Genomic DNA, 21,364 nt, shown 5'->3' with positions numbered 1-21,364 from the left:
GACAAAACATGGCGGCGGCAGATGATGGTGGATGCGATATCGCTATTTTTGACGTCGCCATTGGATTAACACATAATCATGAAATCTTCACAAACAATTCTAAATTTGTTATGTGGTGTCAAAGCAAAATTATCTTACTCTAAAACCGTTGGGGTTCTGCAAAGTACCCCACTGTAAGTATGTTAATTGTCCATTTATAATCGCTAACCGTGTATTGTGAATGGGGCTGTCAGCCCTGTATCTTCGCCAGCCTCGTACGTCCGTGTTGCGTGTCCTATGCCGCCTGGCGGCGGCTCGTTCGAGGCCTGAGAACGATCCGTGCATTTTTCTAGACTAAATCCTCCAGCCTCGAATATACGCACGGCCGTTACACTGTGCTGTATACGAGGACTGAACACCAAACGTGTTCTGAGCGTGGAGGACTTTTGAGCTCATTAATAAAACGCGTGCGACTTCGCGCGCTTCGCGTCGCACGGCGAATTGCCATTTAAGGGGGCGCAACACTAAATCACTACGCATTTTATGTAAGAACGAAATTCGGCTAATATAGTCCATAGTGAATAGAAGATTATAGCGACCATATCTACCGACATGTTCACTTTAAATCACTCAAAATCAGCTCATATGAATTCGACAAGTGTCTTCAATGATAAGATGCAGAAAAAACCGGACATTTAATCTCAAAAGCAATTCTCTGTGGCGGATGAAGACAACTTCCGATTTTGAAATGTGAGTGGTGAATTTAGTATATTTTTAGGCCATATTTTTGCACCGCGAAATAGCGAAAAAAGTCAACGGTCATCGATATATGCCGACAAAAGTTTTGGAATCTACAGAAACACAGCTTTAATTTGATACCAAATTAATTTTGCCAAGTATTGCAGGGACGCCAGGAATGGCGCTCGAAGTAGGCCGAAATCACACGTTATCCTATGGGACGCTTATTTAGTGTTGCGCCCCTTGTAACGGCCGTCGCTATGAACGCGTTCTTTTTACATTCTTCGCGCAAAATAAGAAATGCGTTTCATGAAATGTGTTCTATTTCAATCATGATGATAAACAAGTATTTCAAAAAGTCACCCTGATGAATTATTATTGGGAAAAACGCTTTATTGGCCTAGCAGGCGCCTTCAAAGTCTAGAAATTGTACCCAAAAATCTTCAAAAAGGCTCAAAAACGGGTTTTAAAGTTAATAGACATTGTTAATCTGCATAAAGGCGTTTTGCTGCATATTCAGTAGGCCTATGCAAAAAGTTCATAATTGTTACTACTGAAACAGGGGGGTGTTTATACTTTACACTCATTAACAAGTGCTTTCCAAAACAAAATGGCAAGACAGATAATCTAGAAAAGAAATTAAACTTGGTTCAAAGACGTGCTTAAATTGTTGTCTGTCACCAGTTTAATGAGTTTTGTACAAACTCTCGCATATTGGGGGGGGAAAGTCGAAATATGCGATTTTCCGCGTTTCGGCACTGATCTTTAAAACATCATTTCTCTTGAACGAAATGTCGCAGAGACATGAAATCTTCGGTGTTGAGCTACAAATTTTCTCTAGTTTAATTAACAAGTGACAAATGTGGATTTTGAAAACTTTTAAATCCTTATAAGGGGCGCAACACTAAATCACTACGCATTTTATGTAAGAACGAAATTCGGCTAATATAGTCCATAGTGAATAGAAGATTATAGCGACCATATCTACCGACATGTTCACTTTAAATCACTCAAAATCAGCTCATATGAATTCGACAAGTGTCTTCAATGATAAGATGCAGAAAAAACCGGACATTTAATCTCAAAAGCAATTCTCTGTGGCGGATGAAGACAACTTCCGATTTTGAAATGTGAGTGGTGAATTTAGTATATTTTAGGCCATATTTTTTGCACCGCGAAATAGCGAAAAAAGTCGAACGGTCATCGATATATGCCGACAAAAGTTTTGGAATCTACAGAAACACAGCTTTAATTTGATACCAAATTTATTTTGCCAAGTATTGCAGGGACGCCAGGAATGGCGCTCGAAGTAGGCCGAAATCACACGTTATCCTATGGGACGCTTATTTAGTGTTGCGCCCCTTGTAACGGCCGTCGCTATGAACGCGTTCTTTTTACATTCTTCGCGCAAAATAAGAAATGCGTTTCATGAAATGTGTTCTATTTCAATCATGATGATAAACAAGTATTTCAAAAAGTCACCCTGATGAATTATTATTGGGAAAAACGCTTTATTGGCCTAGCAGGCGCCTTCAAAGTCTAGAAATTGTACCCAAAAATCTTCAAAAAGGCTCAAAAACGGGTTTTAAAGTTAATAGACATTGTTAATCTGCATAAAGGCGTTTTGCTGCATATTCAGTAGGCCTATGCAAAAAGTTCATAATTGTTACTACTGAAACAGGGGGGGTGTTTATACTTTACACTCATTAACAAGTGCTTTCCAAAACAAAATGGCAAGACAGATAATCTAGAAAAGAAATTAAACTTGGTTCAAAGACGTGCTTAAATTGTTGTCTGTCACCAGTTTAATGAGTTTTGTACAAACTCTCGCATATTGGGGGGAAAGTCGAAATATGCGATTTTCCGCGTTTCGGCACTGATCTTTAAAACATCATTTCTCTTGAACGAAATGTCGCAGAGACATGAAATCTTCGGTGTTGAGCTACAAATTTTCTCTAGTTTAATTAACAAGTGACAAATGTGGATTTTGAAAACTTTTAAATCCTTATAAGGGGCGCAACACTAAATCACTACGCATTTTATGTAAGAACGAAATTCGGCTAATATAGTCCATAGTGAATAGAAGATTATAGCGACCATATCTACCGACATGTTCACTTTAAATCACTCAAAATCAGCTCATATGAATTCGACAAGTGTCTTCAATGATAAGATGCAGAAAAAACCGGACATTTAATCTCAAAAGCAATTCTCTGTGGCGGATGAAGACAACTTCCGATTTTGAAATGTGAGTGGTGAATTTAGTATATTTTTAGGCCATATTTTTTGCACCGCGAAATAGCGAAAAAAGTCGAACGGTCATCGATATATGCCGACAAAAGTTTTGGAATCTACAGAAACACAGCTTTAATTTGATACCAAATTAATTTTGCCAAGTATTGCAGGGACGCCAGGAATGGCGCTCGAAGTAGGCCGAAATCACACGTTATCCTATGGGACGCTGAATGAGTGTGGAGCTCCCTTGTAACGGCCGTCGCTATGAACGCGTTCTTTTTACATTCTTCGCGCAAAATAAGAAATGCGTTTCATGAAATGTGTTCTATTTCAATCATGATGATAAACAAGTATTTCAAAAAGTCACCCTGATGAATTATTATTGGGAAAAACGCTTTATTGGCCTAGCAGGCGCCTTCAAAGTCTAGAAATTGTACCCAAAAATCTTCAAAAAGGCTCAAAAACGGGTTTTAAAGTTAATAGACATTGTTAATCTGCATAAAGGCGTTTTGCTGCATATTCAGTAGGCCTATGCAAAAGTTCATAATTGTTACTACTGAAACAGGGGGGTGTTTATACTTTACACTCATTAACAAGTGCTTTCCAAAACAAAATGGCAAGACAGATAATCTAGAAAAGAAATTAAACTTGGTTCAAAGACGTGCTTAAATTGTTGTCTGTCACCAGTTTAATGAGTTTTGTACAAACTCTCGCATATTGGGGGGAAAGTCGAAATATGCGATTTTTCGCGTTTCGGCACTGATCTTTAAAACATCATTTCTCTTGAACGAAATGTCGCAGAGACATGAAATCTTCGGTGTTGAGCTACAAATTTTCTCTAGTTTAATTAACAAGTGACAAATGTGGATTTTGAAAACTTTTAAATCCTTATAAGGGGCGCAACACTAAATCACTACGCATTTTATGTAAGAACGAAATTCGGCTAATATAGTCCATAGTGAATAGAAGATTATAGCGACCATATCTACCGACATGTTCACTTTAAATCACTCAAAATCAGCTCATATGAATTCGACAAGTGTCTTCAATGATAAGATGCAGAAAAAACCGGACATTTAATCTCAAAAGCAATTCTCTGTGGCGGATGAAGACAACTTCCGATTTTGAAATGTGAGTGGTGAATTTAGTATATTTTTAGGCCATATTTTTTGCACCGCGAAATAGCGAAAAAAGTCAACGGTCATCGATATATGCCGACAAAAGTTTTGGAATCTACAGAAACACAGCTTTAATTTGATACCAAATTAATTTTGCCAAGTATTGCAGGGACGCCAGGAATGGCGCTCGAAGTAGGCCGAAATCACACGTTATCCTATGGGACGCTTATTTAGTGTTGCGCCCCCTTGTAACGGCCGTCGCTATGAACGCGTTCTTTTTACATTCTTCGCGCAAAATAAGAAATGCGTTTCATGAAATGTGTTCTATTTCAATCATGATGATAAACAAGTATTTCAAAAAGTCACCCTGATGAATTATTATTGGGAAAAACGCTTTATTGGCCTAGCAGGCGCCTTCAAAGTCTAGAAATTGTACCCAAAAATCTTCAAAAAGGCTCAAAAACGGGTTTTAAAGTTAATAGACATTGTTAATCTGCATAAAGGCGTTTTGCTGCATATTCAGAAAAAAAAAAAAAAAAGTTCATAATTGTTACTACTGAAACAGGGGGGGTGTTTATACTTTACACTCATTAACAAGTGCTTTCCAAAACAAAATGGCAAGACAGATAATCTAGAAAAGAAATTAAACTTGGTTCAAAGACGTGCTTAAATTGTTGTCTGTCACCAGTTTAATGAGTTTTGTACAAACTCTCGCATATTGGGGGGAAAGTCGAAATATGCCATTTTCCGCGTTTCGGCACTGATCTTTAAAACATCATTTCTCTTGAACGAAATGTCGCAGAGACATGAAATCTTCGGTGTTGAGCTACAAATTTTCTCTAGTTTAATTAACAAGTGACAAATGTGGATTTTGAAAACTTTTAAATCCTTATAAGGGGGCGCAACACTAAATCACTACGCATTTATGTAAGAACGAAATTCGGCTAATATAGTCCATAGTGAATAGAAGATTATAGCGACCATATCTACCGACATGTTCACTTTAAATCACTCAAAATCAGCTCATATGAATTCGACAAGTGTCTTCAATGATAAGATGCAGAAAAACCGGACATTTAATCTCAAAAGCAATTCTCTGTGGCGGATGAAGACAACTTCCGATTTTGAAATGTGAGTGGTGAATTTAGTATATTTTTAGGCCATATTTTTTGCACCGCGAAATAGCGAAAAAAGTCAACGGTCATCGATATATGCCGACAAAAGTTTTGGAATCTACAGAAACACAGCTTTAATTTGATACCAAATTAATTTTGCCAAGTATTGCAGGGACGCCAGGAATGGCGCTCGAAGTAGGCCGAAATCACACGTTATCCTATGGGACGCTTATTTAGTGTTGCGCCCCTTAAGGAAATTTTCCCGGTAAATTATCTTCCGACTCGCCCGTGAATAAAACAACTGTTTTTAAAAGGAATTTTAATGAATTTTATACTTGTTCTTTTCGTATGATAATTATTGCTTTCTTTCCTGCGATTTATATTCCCTAGGCCTATCAGTATTATATAATAGAATACTGTTTAGTTTTAAATAGGCCTATTGCTTTATTGTATTTTCCTTTCACCATTCTGATTCTGTTTAATACTCTGACTTTAGTCTTCAATCTCCACTCGGCCGTCATGTCCGTCCGGTTTAATTGGGCATATTTTTGCTTTGCTTTCTTAACTTACGTTCATCATCATATTTAATTATTTCGCAAGACGGATACTTTTATTCGAATTGCGGTTCATCATCGTGTGTAACAAATTTCATGTTAAACAGCCCAAAGTGCATGTGTGTCGCCCAAAGGCCCCAGTGTTGTTTTGTTCTTGTTGTTGTTGTTTTTTAATTATTACTTAATTCAAAATGGATGGTAGGCTTGTTTCTTATATTTGCAGTTACAGTGACACATTTATAAGACACTGACAGTCCACGCTTATTTAATATGCCGTAGAGAATGTACAGTCAAGTTTTACGGTGCACCCACAGTAAAATAGAAAGTCAAATGAAATGTTTAAAATTCCGGTCGCATAATTTTTACCGCGTGATGATGCGACTTGATCTAATATTTTTATTGTATTTCATTTATGTATACATTTAAATACCGGTACCTGTCAAGACCAAAAATGCTTAGCCTTCTTTAACAGTAGATTTTAATATCGTTACAGACCGTTGCAACAGATTGAAAAAAAAGATCATTTGAGTTTGAAAAGAAATTACACACATGTACACAGGGCCCTGCATGTACATCATTTGTACATTATCGGGTTATTTAGGGGGCTGTCATTTTCTTTGGAAGGGGTGGGTCACAAGGGTAGCGCTAAGTTGCTTTTTGGGGTCCCGGACCCACCAAAATAGAGTTGGGACCCCCTGCTTTTAAATTTTCTGCAAGTTCAGGGGTCCCTGCAGACCCCCAGTTTTTCAATCTAGCGCTATTGCAGATATACTATTTATGCTGCATTTGTGCAACTGGGACTCACCAAACTCTACTCCGGACTCCCTACTTTTTAATTTTTTTTGCAAGTTCGGGGGTCCCTGCGGACACTCGAGTGTTTAGTTCTAGCGCTACCCCTGGTGGGTCATGAATATACTGCACTGGGGGAGGGGGGTCATAGAATTTTTTGACCAAAAATAGGGGGGTTATAATTTTTTACACCAAAATTAGGGGGTTATAGAATTATTAAGGGCTGGTGTCCCAAATTTTTTTTTTGCGCGCTCCGCATGCATATTTTTTTGATCAAAATGTATGCACAATCTTAAATATGATTCAAAATTTTGGCGCGCTCCGCGCACCTTCTTTTCCACTTTCACAATCAAAATTTTAACGCGCTCCACATACTTTCTTTGCATTAAGCTTTTGTGCGCTTCGTGCCTTAGGGGGTCATTTTCTTCGGCAGGAGGGGGGTCATGAATATGTCGGTGACCAGAGTCAATTTTTTTACGACCCACTTATCGCGGGCTAAATTTTTTTACGACACCCTATCACGGGCTAAATTTTTTTACGACCCCCCCCTATCGCGGGTCAAAAAATTTTATGACCCCCTTCAGCCTATGCAGACTGAAGACAAATTATTCACCGGCTGAAGTAAGGCGCAGAGCGCGCCCAAATTTTAGAGCGGAGTGCGCGAAACGCGTTAAAAATTTTGATCGTAAGTGTAAAGAAGGCACGCAGAGCGCGCAAAAATTTTGACTCACTAGCCCTTAATAATTCTATAACCCCCCTATTTTGGTTGTTAAAAATTTATAACCCCCCTATTTTGGTCTCAAAATTCTTTGACCCCCAGTATATTCATGACCCCCCCTTCCAAAGAAAATGACAGCCCCCTTAGTTCCAGTGTTGAATAATTTGTAGTCAGCCTGTGAAGGCGGAAGGGAGGGGCATAAAATTTTTTGACCTGCGATAGGGGGGTTAAAAAAATTTAGCCCTTCATAGGGGGGTCATGAAAAATTTTACTCCGGTCACTGACATATTCATGACCCACCCCTTCTGTAAAAATGACAGCCCCCTAAGGGGGGGTCATGAATATACTAGGGGTCAAATATACCCAAAATAGAGTTATAGGTTATAATTGTTAACACCCAAAATAGGTCATGGTTATAGCATTATTAAGGTTGGCGACTCAAAATATTAGCGCTCGGCGTGCATTCTTTAATTTAACAATCAAAAACGTCGGCGCGCAATCTTTACGTGATATCCTCCTCTTTAAATGCACGGATCGTTCTCAGGCCTCGAAGAGCTGCCGCCATGTTTGTCCGCCATTTTGCGAGTGAGAGGCCAGAGGACGATCCGGCTAGCATTTTTCATGGAGGACTTTTTCATGCGCGCCGACGTTTTTTTGACGGCGCGATAAATATCCATATATGGATTGCTTATATAGTCCATATATAAGGAATACATAGTCCATATCTGGCACTTCTATAGTTATATATGGAGATCAAACAACGTAGCGCCATTTCGTCGGAATTTTGAACACCGATGTCGAAATTCAATCACGGCGCCGTGTGGAAGACAAATTTTGTACAGGAATTTAACAGGATATACCGATTTGTGGAATAATAAACAAGGTATAATGAACGGCAAGTGTTCAAACATCGCTTGACCAAACTGAAGTGAAGAAAGAGTTGAACATAATCCGATTTGGAAGAATTTATGTGGATAGTTCCCGGAGTGCCGCTGTGTGCAGTATTATTTCTACACCATGCATGCTATACTTTTACCCCGGACTTTTACATGTCATGATGGTGATGATGGTTGTTTTTTACGTACTGTCTGCATGGTCTGAGCCCAGTTGAATGACGACATATTTAATCAGCTCTATTCTAGTATAAAACAAGTTCATTCTTACGGCAGTGTGCTCAATCTTATGGTCTGTCTGCATCTCAAGTTGCCGTGAAAAATGGACATCTCCACTCAATGCATCATGCATGCAAACCGTCATGACCGTGCGTAAATGTAGCCTGTTACTTCTGACTAGGCCTCAGTGGCATACACGGCATCACATTGATTGTACTTGTAGACAGGCCTAGCATCTGACTTGGCAAGAGAATACTGCTACTTGACAATATCGTCGCACCAACCGACAGTGTCACTGCAATCATGCAATGATCAAAACCCTGAGACTTCCATGCAAGATTCTCCATCATTTATGCCATGCATGCATGTCAAGACAATGTCATTATGTCATGAATGTTGTACCCTGGATAAATCAGTTGATTTGCTATTTACTGTGCCTGATGTCATGATTATTGCCCAGGATTGTTGCATGCCTACAACTTCCAACATGTCCAAGGTCATGAGGTGTACTCATGCATGGTACTGCTACTGGCACTGACTGGAGAGTTTTACTCTGATGTTGACAGTGTTTCCATCATTCATTCATCATCATGGCCATGTCATCATTAATATTATTATTGACTGTGTCGTGTGTATTCTGACTGTGACAAGCACATGAGTGTCAATGCCGAGCATGATTGAACAAGCACCAATGCCGATGGCATACCGCATGAGTATACAATGTGTCATCCTGTCAGAAGCTGCAGGCCTACAAAAGAAAAACGGTAAGCAAAAACATGACAACAGTTGTGGTCTAGACTGTTGAACATGATGTCCTCTCCTCTCCCGTATAAAGGTCTGAACTAATTAGGCCCTGCCCTACGTAGCCCCTGTTGGGCCTAAAATATACTAGCAAGTCATGATTGTACCATAGCATGTATCATGTGTATACTGTAAAAGTCCTAGCATTTATACACCCCACCCCCGAGCGGTAGTATGCTAGCATGAGCTGCATCCAGACCATGACATTATTTCCATTATTTTCATGAAAAAAAGTCAACTATTTATGGAAATTATCAAAATTAAAATGTAACCTCTCAAAATGCCAGACACGCCCTGCTGTTTGTCTTAATAGCTGAATGTAATAAGCAATGATAAGGGGGATGTCATTTTCTTCGGCAGGGGGGTCATGAATATGTCGGTGACCAGAGTAAAATTTTTATGACCCCCCCCCCTTCCGCCTACACAGACTCAAGACAAAGTATTGCCGAACAAAGGCGCAGGAGCGCACTCAAAACTTTAGAGCGAAGAAAGTGTGTGGAGGCGTAAAATTTGATCGTGTGTAAAGAGGTGCAAGTAATATATATCACGAAAGATTGTGCGACATTTTGATTGTTAAATTAAAGAATGCACGCCGAGCGCCGCTGAATATTTTGAGTCGCCAACCCTTAATAATGCTATAACTCCCTATTTTGGGTGTTAACAAATTATAACCCCCATATTTGATCTAAAATTGTATGACCCCAGTATATTCATGACCCCCCTTAGGGGGCTGTCATTTTCTACAGAAGGGGTGGGTCATGAATATGTCATTGACCGGAGTAAAAATTTTCATGACGGCCCCCCCTATGAAGGGCTAAATTTTTTTAACCCCCCTATCGCAGGTCAAAAATTTTTATGCCCCTCCCTTCCGCCTTCACAGGCTGACTACAAATTATTCAACACTGGAACTAAGGGGGCTGTCATTTTCTTTGGAAGGGGGGGTCATGAATATACTGGGGGTCAAAGAATTTTGAGACCAAAATAGGGGGGGGGGTTATAAATTTTTAACAACCAAAATAGGGGGGGTATAGAATTATTAAGGGCTAGTGAGTCAAAATTAGGACGCGCTCCGCGCCTTACTTCAGCCGATGAATAATTTGTCTTCAGTCTGCATAGGCTGAAGGGGGGTCATAAAATTTTTTGACCCGCGATAGGGGGGGTCGTAAAAAAATTTAGCCCGTGATAGGGTGTCGTAAAAAATTTAGCCCGCGATAAGTGGGTCGTAAAAAAAAGCTTAATGCAAAGAAAGTGTGTGGAGCGCGTTAAAATTTTGATTGTGAAAGTGTAAAGAAGTTGCGCGGAGCGCGCCAAAATTTTGAATCATATTTAAGATTGTGCATACATTTTGATCAAAAAAATGCATGCGGAGCGCGCGAAAAAAAAAATTTGGGACACCAGCCCTTAATAATTCTATAACCCCCCTAATTTTGGTGTACAAAATTATAACCCCCCTATTTTTGGTCAAAAAATTCTATGACCCCCTTCCCCCAGTGCAGTATATTCATGACCCACCCCTTCCAAAGAAAATGACAGCCCCCTAAATAACCCGATAATGTACAAATGATGTACATGTGTCTAATTTCTTTTCAAACTCAAATGATCTTTTTTTTCAATCTGTTGCAACGGTCTGTAACGATATTAAAATCTACTGTTAAAGAAGGCTAAGCATTTTTGGTCTTGACAGGTACCGGTATTAAATGTATACATAAATGAAATACAATAAAAATATTAGATCAAGTCGCATCATCACGCGGTAAAAATTATGCGACCGGAATTTTAAACATTTCATTTGACTTTCTATTTTACTGTGGGTGCACCGTAAAACTTGACTGTACATTCTCTACGGCATATTAAATAAGCGTGGACTGTCTTATAAATGTTGTTCACTGTAACTGCAAATATAAGAAACAAGCCTACCATCCATTTTGAATTAAGTAATAATTAAACAACAACAAGAACAAAACAACACTGGGGCCTTTGGGCGACACACATGCACTTTGGGCTGTTTAACATGAAATTTGTTACACACGATGATGAACCGCAATTCGAATAAAAGTATATGATGATGAACGTAAGTTAAGAAAGCAAAGCAAAAATATGCCCTATTAAACCGGACGGACATGACGGCCGAGTGGAGATTGAAGACTAAGTCAGAGTATTAAACAGAATCAGAATGGTGAAAGGAAAATACAATAAAGCAATAGGCCTATTTAAAACTAAACAGTATTCTATTATATAATACTGATAGGCCTAGGGAATATAAATCGCAGGAAAGAAAGCAATTATCATACGAAAAGAACAAGTATAAAATTCATTAAAATTCCTTTTAAAAACAGTTGTTTTATTCACAGGCGAGTCGGAAGATAATTTACCCGGGAAAATTTCCTTAAATGGCAATGCGCCGTGCGACGCGAAGCGCGCGAAGTCGCACGCGTTTTATTAATGAGCTCAAAAGTCCTCCACGCTCAGAACACGTTTGGTGTTCAGTCCTCGTATACAGCACAGTGTAACGGCCGTGCGTATATTCGAGACTGGAGGATTTAGTCTACCCTATAGGCCCGTTGCGAAATGCTTGAACACGCGCGAGCATAGCCCATGCACTCACGGCCTGCATCATTTTCTCGGAAGGCGCAAACGGCTATCTTCTGAAGAGAGCATTGCATGCTGGCCTAATAAAACAACAGAAAATATTTCACAAATTTAGAAAACGTCTGCTAGGAAAATTTGTTTTTGATAATTTTGTTTGTTTTTCCGCTATCTACTCAAGATAGTATTTATTTATAAAATACAAAGAAAGTTAGAAACTGTAAGACTAGGTTGAAAATATTTTGTTATCTACTGATAATAACATTTGAAACCTTATGAAATATTTTTTTTTTTATAAAAAATCATAGATTTAGCATGAGACGAGTCAGAAATTTCATTTTTTTTTTATTATTACGTGTTTGTTTGTTTGCTTGTTTGTTATATACTCAGGATAGCACTTACGGTGTGAAATCAATATAGGCCCTTTGCGACATGCATCATCTGCTGTCAAACGGCTATCTTCTGAAGATAGCATTGCGGGCCTAATAAACTATAGAAAATATTTCACAAACTTTAGAAAACGTCTGTTAGGAAAGTTTGTTTTTGATGTTTTTTGTTTGTTTGGTTGTTTGTTTTTCCGCTATCTGCTCAAGAGAGTAGTAGGCCTATTTATTTATAAAATACAAAAAGAGTACCGTACAAAGGTTGATGATGACTATTTTTTTAAAGGTATAAAATTATTCAAGTTCCGAAAATCACTTTCCCGTCTTACCCGGTGTCCCATTTTACCTCAGTCTACCCTACTGGAAAAGATGGATCTTGAGAAAATCTATGAAAAAAAGAACAAAAGGAGAGAAAGGAGAAAAAGAAGAAAGGAGGAAAAAGCGGGGAAAAATAGAAAAAAATGAAGGCCAAGTTCAGAAAAAAGTTACTATGACACAAAAGATTTTCCCCTGAGCTGAGACATCACATACCACAAAGAAAGAAAGGAAAGAAGAGAGAAAAGAAAAACAAACTAGAAAAAAATTAAGGCAGAAGGATGAACTTAGTTCGGAAAAATGAGGAGGGAAAGAAATTGAGCAAGAAAGAAAACTTAGCAGGAATTTTCAGGGAATTTTTTTCCAGGCTGTTTTTTTCCAGCCCTGTTTTTTTCTTTAATGTTGTGCTGCCCTCTTTCGACAAAGACGACAGGCTGCATATAACGTCTTGCAAATTGTTTGGGTTTCCGAAGATTTCGGACTGATTTGTGTCAGGAAAATTTGTAGTTTTACCAGTAAGAAAGCTTGTGATCGTCAAATGAAGGTAATTTAATTTATTTAGTATGATTTTGTTTCCATTAATGAGTGTAAAGAAGTTTTATGGTAGAAAGAAACAAGTAAAAACTCCCTAAAAATTGGAAATTGACAGATGAAGTAAGCTTAAAATTATGATTCATGGACAATTTCAATTAAAGTTTTATTCAGATTTCCTTTGACAGCTTAACCATCGCGTATACGTGCGTGACGTAAAGCGTGTGCATTGAACCTTGTGCAAATAATACGCGCTGGACGGCTAGCAGTATGCTTAAGAAATCTGAATGAACCTTTTTATAGCTGAATAAGCTAGCTTTCTCCACTCCCGCACGAAGGCTAGAACATTGTTGTACTACATGTAGTGAAAAACGTAGGGTTCCTCGACCTGGCAGGTTTAGTATGTACAACAAGTCATACCTAGAATTTTTTCTTAATTTGAATTTTATCCTTTCTAGGCCTAGGTATGACTGATTTTACTGTCAAATTTGCGTCAATTCCTGATGTCATGATATATGCGCCACGTTTTGTAGACTCCGATTGCTGATTATAGGTATCCCAGGCAAACCTTAGTTAACACATTTACTAGTCAGCAAAATTCGCCGAGACCGGGGCCCAAACACAATGCATATTTACATAGAAATTTGAATTTTTTTCGAGAATAGGTCGGTGAAGGAAACCTACATAAATATGTTTTCTATGTATACTTCACTTGACCCAAATATATGATTTTTATGGTGATAATCAAGTCGCACATGGAATTTTAGAGGATTTTGATAGCAGTTCCATTAAAAAAGCTGCTATCGCCATGAAACTAAGATCTAGAAACACCCCTATTTATGCCGTTTTGGGGAATTTTGCTAGCATAATCTTTTTGATGAAAGTCAATCTTTGACAAGATGTAGCTTTGTTACGGAAAGTGCTATGACAAAAATGTTTTCAGTTTTAGCTTTCTTTACTCAAGGGTTAAAATTTGATATGTAAAATGATGCAGTTTGATGGCAAATTTGAATTCACCTAGCATACCTACTGATTACATAGTCATAGACGAGTACAACTGAACTGGTAACCAGCCAAAGCTGGTACTGTGCAGTGCCGGTCAGCTATTGGGTGACACATACTCGGCAGTCCACGCTTTTTAATGTGTGCCGGTTCGAAATTCTGAAAATTGGTAAAAGCGTGGCGGTTTAAACTTTTTGGGTAAAAAGCGTGGAATGGTATAAAGCGTGGGAATGAAATAAAAAGCGTGGGCTTGTTTCAGCTTACAGTACGGTATATTTTTATTGAATGTTAAAATCATCATTCCAAGAAAAATCGCCAAACCTGCGCAAGATAAAATTCCATTTGATGCAGGCCCAGCGCCTGTTTACGTGAGTCCAGACCATTATATCCTCCCCGGAAGCCCTTCCGTGATATGCAAATGTCCGATTTTTTCCATTACGTGTTACGATGTGTGGTAGTTAATTCTTTACATCGATCGTATGTACATGTATGAGTGACGTCATTAATCATATGCATAATTGATTGAGCGAAGAAGGGTAGGATATAAGTCACAGAGCGCACGCGAGAAACGAATCAGTTCATGACAAGAACAACATTTGGACGCAAAGTACAGTTATGTATTAAAATGTTTATTGTACAGTAGTAGCTTTTCACATAAAATTTGCATTGTTCACATAATGTATCAACTTCATGGAGAGAAAAACATCGGACTAGCACGTGTGAAATAGGTGCAGAATTTGGCATACTTGATTTACTTCGAATTGCGTGTGACTTCATCAATGGATACAAAAAGTGGTGGGGTCAGGAATTTTCAGTATAAAGGGTGCCTCAGTAAAAAGCATGGGGGTCAGGAATTTTCAGTATAAAGGGTGCCTCAGTAAAAAGGGTGGGGGTAAAATAAAAAGGGTGGGGGTCAAACCCCACTGCCGAGTATGTGACATGTATTTTCTACATTATTTGCCTGTACGATGATCCACCCAAAAATAAAAATCATTGTATAGACTACGGCAGGTTGGGCAGCAATGTATCAGGATGCATCATGCCCAGGGGCCAAATGATTTTCGCGGTGTGAAATTTTCCTTTCTCCACGCAATTTCATTTGTTCCGCGAAATTCAATTCATCATGAAATGTGAACAAAAATGGTCTTTTTTTCAGTTTTTTTTAAATGGTCAAATGGATGGTGGGAAACTCCAGATCTACGTTTTTCAAAATGGCCACCAAAATGCCTAAAATGATCAAAAATTGCCACAAATTGTGTGATTTAGATATAGCCAAATATATATCCTACATGACATATGGTATTGTAAAATTTCATATTTTGACATGTTTTGTTTTTCTTCCTGTGTGTTTTATGTTATGTATCAAAGTTCCGCACAATCTTTGCGTAATTTGCTATTTTTTACCGTGCATTTCCGCACAATTTTCCCCCTGCAATTGGCTATATTTTTCTGCGCAAATCATTTGTCCCTGATCATGCCATTTGGACTCGTGGCCAAATGCGCCAGCCAATTTTCAGCGACTAAATGGAGCGCTATGCCATTTGGACTCACAAATGTGTTAGCCACCTTCTGCGACTTTTTGGAGCTCGTATTCATTCCTCTATTCCCTTGATTTTCATTATCTGCAACTTGGATATATCGAATTTGTTCAGAAAGTGATATCGGTGATAGATATTTATAATATTGGATGGCATTGAGGGTTGTATGAGAATATACTGCACGCGCCTTGAATGATATTCAACGAGTCGGTACGGTGAGTTGAATATCATTCATGGCAAGTGCATTATATTCTCATACAACCTGAATTAAAGCCATTCAATGTAATATGAAGCTTTTACTATGCGTTTTGAGTACCAACGTATCAAACTAAACATGCTGGTGCCATTTAGAACCCAGTCGTTTAGTGTAATCATTTCCATCATATTTGCCGGCGGTGGTACAAAACAACAAACTGCGTACCGTAACTCATTCAATTACGCCTGCTTTGGTCTCTCCGTGCGCGAGATATGCAGCATAATGCACTACGAGTTGCGAGTGACAACGGAAAATGTGTACGCGCGTTCAGTATTAATATATCTTGCAAGGTGTTACTGTGCAGTATTAAAAATTTGTGGTATAGCTAAAAGCTTTGTATTATAATATAATAATATTGGATACCTAGTAGTCAATTTATTGATTATTATCGATACCGGTATATCAATGGTACTGGTCCTTATAATTAACATCAGCCCAACCAAGAGCATGCCACTGATAATGGGGGATGACAATGGATATTAGGATAGAGCTTTCAGGCTCAGCTATATCTGTAATCAGTAAAGCATGACATCATGTTCATGTAAACCAGAAACCATTGATAAAAATTAAGGCTAGAAATTAAGAAATGCCTAAAAAGGAAAATTGGTGTATCTATTGAAGAAATTCACACTAAAGAAATATTTTTCTGTTCACACGAAATTTGTGGATTTTTTTTCTGGTCAGAGCTTTATACTTGAGAAGTCCAGCTTTGAATTTGCTCACTGATCAATACTAACTCCACATTCAAGCTATCATTTTTTGGTAGATGTAGGTGGATAATTTTAAATTTGGATAAAAGTTATTTTGATGAGTCAAAGTTCTGTATCTTTAGAGCGCACAGGTTGACTATAATTTAAACATTCTAAAACTTATAGTTGAAGTGCAATTTGAGCAATATTTTTGATGTGATCACCCATCATGATCAGCTGTGTTTACTTTTGACTTCCATTGCTAATGCTTTTCACGGTGTCATGCTTCATCGATTTCTACCAGATTTAGATAGCTTGGCTTGGGAGTTACTCTAGCTCCGAATGGGTGAACAAATTCAAAGCTACACTTTTTGAGTAAGTCAGAGCTAAAAATTTAAAAACAAAATGAACCATGTACTGGACATGCTGGATTTGAGTTTCTGTATGACCCTATACTACTTGTTATTCAAGGTTGGAAAGCGGAGAAATACTGCTACTACAAAAAAGTTATTTTGAAAGTATTTTTTTTCAAAGCTGGATCAAGTTGTACATTTTAATTCCTATTGCTTCTATTGAACAGGCATGGACACATAGAATTAGTATGTATTATTAGCTGTTCAATAGAGGCAAAGTAAAACATCCAACTTTTTTTTTGAAGTAGCAATATTTTTCTGCTTTCCAACCTTGAATAACAAGTAGTTTAGGGTTTATAACTTCTTTTTATATAAAAATAATAATATCAGATCTGATCTGATATCGGCCGATATAAGGAACATCAATATCGACAATATATGCGTAAAATTAATGCATGCACCATCATGCATTTTCTCTTGTTTTTTAACCATTCTTGTGATTGTGTTTTATAATAAATTGCTATATAAGCTGTGTCCCATCTCTGTTTGTTTGATAACCAGGCAACTAGTTGTTGTGTTTACTTGATTACCGGTAGATCTTGTGATAATGTCATAATGGGACAGTGGCGTGCGCAAAGGGGGGGGGGGGGGCAGGGGTTCCATTGCCCCCCACTTTTTTTTTTCATTCGGGGGATTCGGGGGGAAAACGTTAAAAACATCAAAATTTGCTCCTAATCAGACTCCATTCGGGGGAACTGAACAACCTGGCCCCCCACTTTCAATTGCTCCCTAGTGCACTTTTAACCGAAATGTGTCATATCAAATTCCAAACGTTTTCATTTCAAAGACTTGATGAGACCACAGATATGTTGAATGATTCATTAAAAGGTAAAACAAGTTTTACCAGCAAAAACCAAATGTGATAATTTCTAACTTTTAAATTATTTTTTTTCTTTTTTTTCCAGGTGATTTGGCTAGGTTCCTAGTCAACATTGCAGAAGCCAATCTATTTTCAAGTAATCATCCCACAGTATGGCAACCTTGAACTTTTGTGACACCTGCGGTGAGAAACAAGTCAAAGAGGTCAAAGCCGAATTACAGAAACTAATTACCAAAAGACGACATGATCCCAAACGTTGCTGTTTTTGCAATGTACAGCTCCCCTCAAGTCCTGAAGGAACTGAAGTCATACCAGACACAAGTGAGATAACCAATGATCCCGATTGGCATTATGACATCTCTGAAGATGAAGAAGAAGAATCTGTAGAAGAGATTGAATTAGAAACCGTCACAGCTCATGTTGTCAAACAACATTATGTCAATCCGGAAATGATCACAAAGGGTTTAGATGAGCGTGTGTTGCAAATGATGAACCCAGCTGAAGATCCTGCAAAACCTTTCAAATGTAAACTGTGTCTGATGGACTGTGCAAAGATCTATAACTTTCTGAGGCATCTAAAGATCAAGCACGACTTGGATTATCTCCAGGAGAAACCTTACAAGTGTGATTATTGCCTTGAAGGGTTTACGTGCTTCACTCATATGCAGGACCACTTGACAACGCATCTTGCAGATGACAATAAGATGTTCTCTTGTGAACTATGTGGTTCTTCCTTGAAGACAATATACAGCTACAGAAGACATGTCCAGATACTGCACAATTCCGAAAGAAATCGACCATGTAGGTATTGTGGTAAGCTGTTCAGGCATATGTCAGAGGTCACGGGTCACGAGAAGCTTCACACTAACAATAAGCCACATGTTTGCGACCAATGTCCAAAAGCGTTCAGGACGGCAGGTCGCTTGAAAAGACACCAACAGGTGCATTCTGATTTTAAACCGTATATGTGTAATTTTTGTAATCTGAAAGTAAAAGACAAAGAGTACCTGAAGAAGCACATCAAAATGCGCCACACTGGATCCAGCGTAAAACAGCATGCATATGCTTGTTCACAGTGTACATACTCATGCTCTGATTTAAAGGACATGGATGCTCATAAAATGACACATATTGCATCCAAAGTTTCGGATATTTTGTATAAAAGCAGGACCAATCTGATACTCGAAAGCGTGCAAACTGATACCTCCGCACCGAATGTAGTCTTTCAACTTGCAGAGGAAGCTGTTACCAACACACATGGAACAGAAAAAGAGATTGCACACCAGGAGGAAGTTGTGACTTCTGCGGAGGATCAAGTTAATTCGGCTCTTCCCCCAGAAACTATTCAAGCTATCTCGAAGCTGCTTGAAGAAGCTGGTAATGGCAGCAGCTTGGAGTTGCAACCAGCAGCCGACGATGTGTTGTATCAATGCATGGAATGCAAATTTCAAACTCCAGATGTTGCAGCCATGAGGAGTCATATGAGTGTTCATCTACCAGATGGTCTGGAGAATGCAACAGAGCAGAATGCAGCAGGTGAAGCTGTGATGTACAGATGCGAAGATTGCGGATGTACAAGTTCAAATGCATCCGAGTTATATGCACATGTGCTTACCGATCATCAAGATGGAAAGGTTGGAGGTACCGGAAATGAGGTTGAATTTCAAGAGATTACAATGGAGGAAAGTAGTCCTCAAGAGGGGCAGGGAGAAGCTTTGGCACATCAGAATGACGTCGATGAAGATGACAAACGTCCAAAGTGTGATAACTGCAGTTTGATATTCACTAATTTGACTGATTTGAGAATCCATCAGGCAAGTCATATATCCGTCAAAACTTCAGCAAGAGTAGCACGAAAGTATCAAATGAAAGTTAAGAGGGGTCAAAGTGTAGCCTCTCCACCGAAGTCACAGGTCAAAATCCAGGCAACGTTTGCTCAAGTTGGAGACCAAGGTAACAGTGAGAATAGTGCCAAAGAGATTGATGCACATGAAACAGTGACAAAGGCAGCAAGCAAACCATGTGAAAGAGGTCAAGTGCAACCGACTCACTCAGAGGCTCAGAAAACACAAGAACTGTCAACTTCAAAAAGTCAAAAGGAGCCAGGACCATCACAAACTTCAGCTCAGAAGCAAACACAGCCGTCAACAAGATCACAGGCTCACGCTCGGGAGGAGCCACAACCATCAACAAGATCACATGCTCCAGCTCAGAAGCAAGCACACCCATCAACAAGATCCCAGACTCAAGCTCAGAAGGAACCACAACCATCAACAAGATCCCAGACTCAAGCTCAGAAGGAACCACAACCGTCAACAAGATCCCAGACTCAAGCTCGGGAGGAGCCACACCCATCAACAAGATCCCAGACCCAAGCTCAGAAGGAACCACACCCATCAACAAGATCACAAATTCCAGCTCAGAAGCAAGCACACCCATCAACAAGATCCCAAACTCAAGCTCAGAAAGAACCACAACCATCAACAAGATCCCAGACTCAAGCTCAGAAGGAAGCACAACCATCAACAAGATTACAAGCTCAAGTTCGAAAGCAATCGGAACCAATAACATCAGCATCCGCGATAGTTCAACAACCATCTGGCACATCTCCGCAAACTGAAAGAGAACTTCCTGCAGCAAAGAGACTAAAACTTTCAGATTCATTAATTAGTCTGGACGGTAAAGAACCCACAAGTCTAAGAAGTTCTACAAAGCAAAGTAGCAGAAGTCCAAATACATATTTTTATGTAACAAAGACAGCAGGTTCTGATTCAAATCAAGCCGCAAAAGCAACACAGGCTAATCGGCCCAAAGTTCTTAACCCAAAGGATACTGATGGTACAAGCCACTCAAATGCCAACAGAATGCAGGCAATGCTGGCTGGTACTGGCGTGAGGGAAGATGGCACTATGCTTAAGAAAATACTAAAAACGAAAACACATAGTGTGACAAAGAGCAAATCTTCTGACGTTGATTTTAACCGCATGACTTTTATGTAACGGTAGAAGGCCCTGCTGTTTGTTATTCGCACGCTTCTGCCAATATTTTTGCCCATGGCGTTCTTAATTATTAATTAACTAAAATTTTGCTTACCCTGTACAGATTTTCAGGAATTTTGCAGCACAACCAGCTGAATGTTGTTTTATTGGGTATCATGCCGAACTTGAATCTGTTGTCTGCCAATCAGTATTTTGAAACTGATCCTGAAAAAGACCCCCAAAGTGGCCAAAAATTGATTTTATTCCAATAATATTTCAAATATGTCAAATTATGTGTGGCCCATACCCAGAAATATGAAGTTTGTACATGTGTGACTTGCACAAGAGGTCTTCGGTCTATTTGCTTGTTGTACAATTTTTGTAAAAATTGAGGCAAATTATTTGTATAGCTTAGAGGTTTCAAAAAAAGAATCTGCATTGTCACGTTAGTATGTGACACAGCAAAGAGTTGAAAACTATGTGGGATTTAATAGGATTCAATTATTTATCATTAATCTTCACATCACAGATAGTAAAAACTATGGTTTTTTAAAATACCTTAACAGTTTAGAAATCAAATCAACTTCACCCCTGTACAATAGGCAAATTGACCTTGAACCTGTTGAGCCTCGTAACTTGACTACATGTATATGTCCTACGTGCACATACATGTACATTGTACATGTATATTAAA

General features: G+C 38.8%; 1 protein-coding gene across 1 annotated transcript; it reads left to right on the top strand.

Annotated features, from left to right (window-relative positions):
• Window positions 1–12,890: 12,890 nt before the first annotated feature.
• LOC140164482 (uncharacterized) lies at window positions 12,891–21,213 on the top strand. Its single transcript, XM_072187763.1, has 2 exons — window positions 12,891–12,987; window positions 17,778–21,213. The coding sequence occupies exon 2, from the start codon at window positions 17,845–17,847 to the stop codon at window positions 20,689–20,691; it is 2,847 nt and encodes a 948-aa protein (XP_072043864.1). The 5' UTR covers window positions 12,891–12,987; window positions 17,778–17,844; the 3' UTR covers window positions 20,692–21,213.
• Window positions 21,214–21,364: the final 151 nt, after the last annotated feature.

This window comes from Amphiura filiformis, chromosome 11, assembly GCF_039555335.1.
Source record: "Amphiura filiformis chromosome 11, Afil_fr2py, whole genome shotgun sequence".
Taxonomy (NCBI): domain Eukaryota; kingdom Metazoa; phylum Echinodermata; class Ophiuroidea; order Amphilepidida; family Amphiuridae; genus Amphiura; species Amphiura filiformis.
The sequence above is the reverse complement of the archived record's forward strand: the minus strand, read 5'-3'. Positions and strand labels throughout refer to the sequence as shown.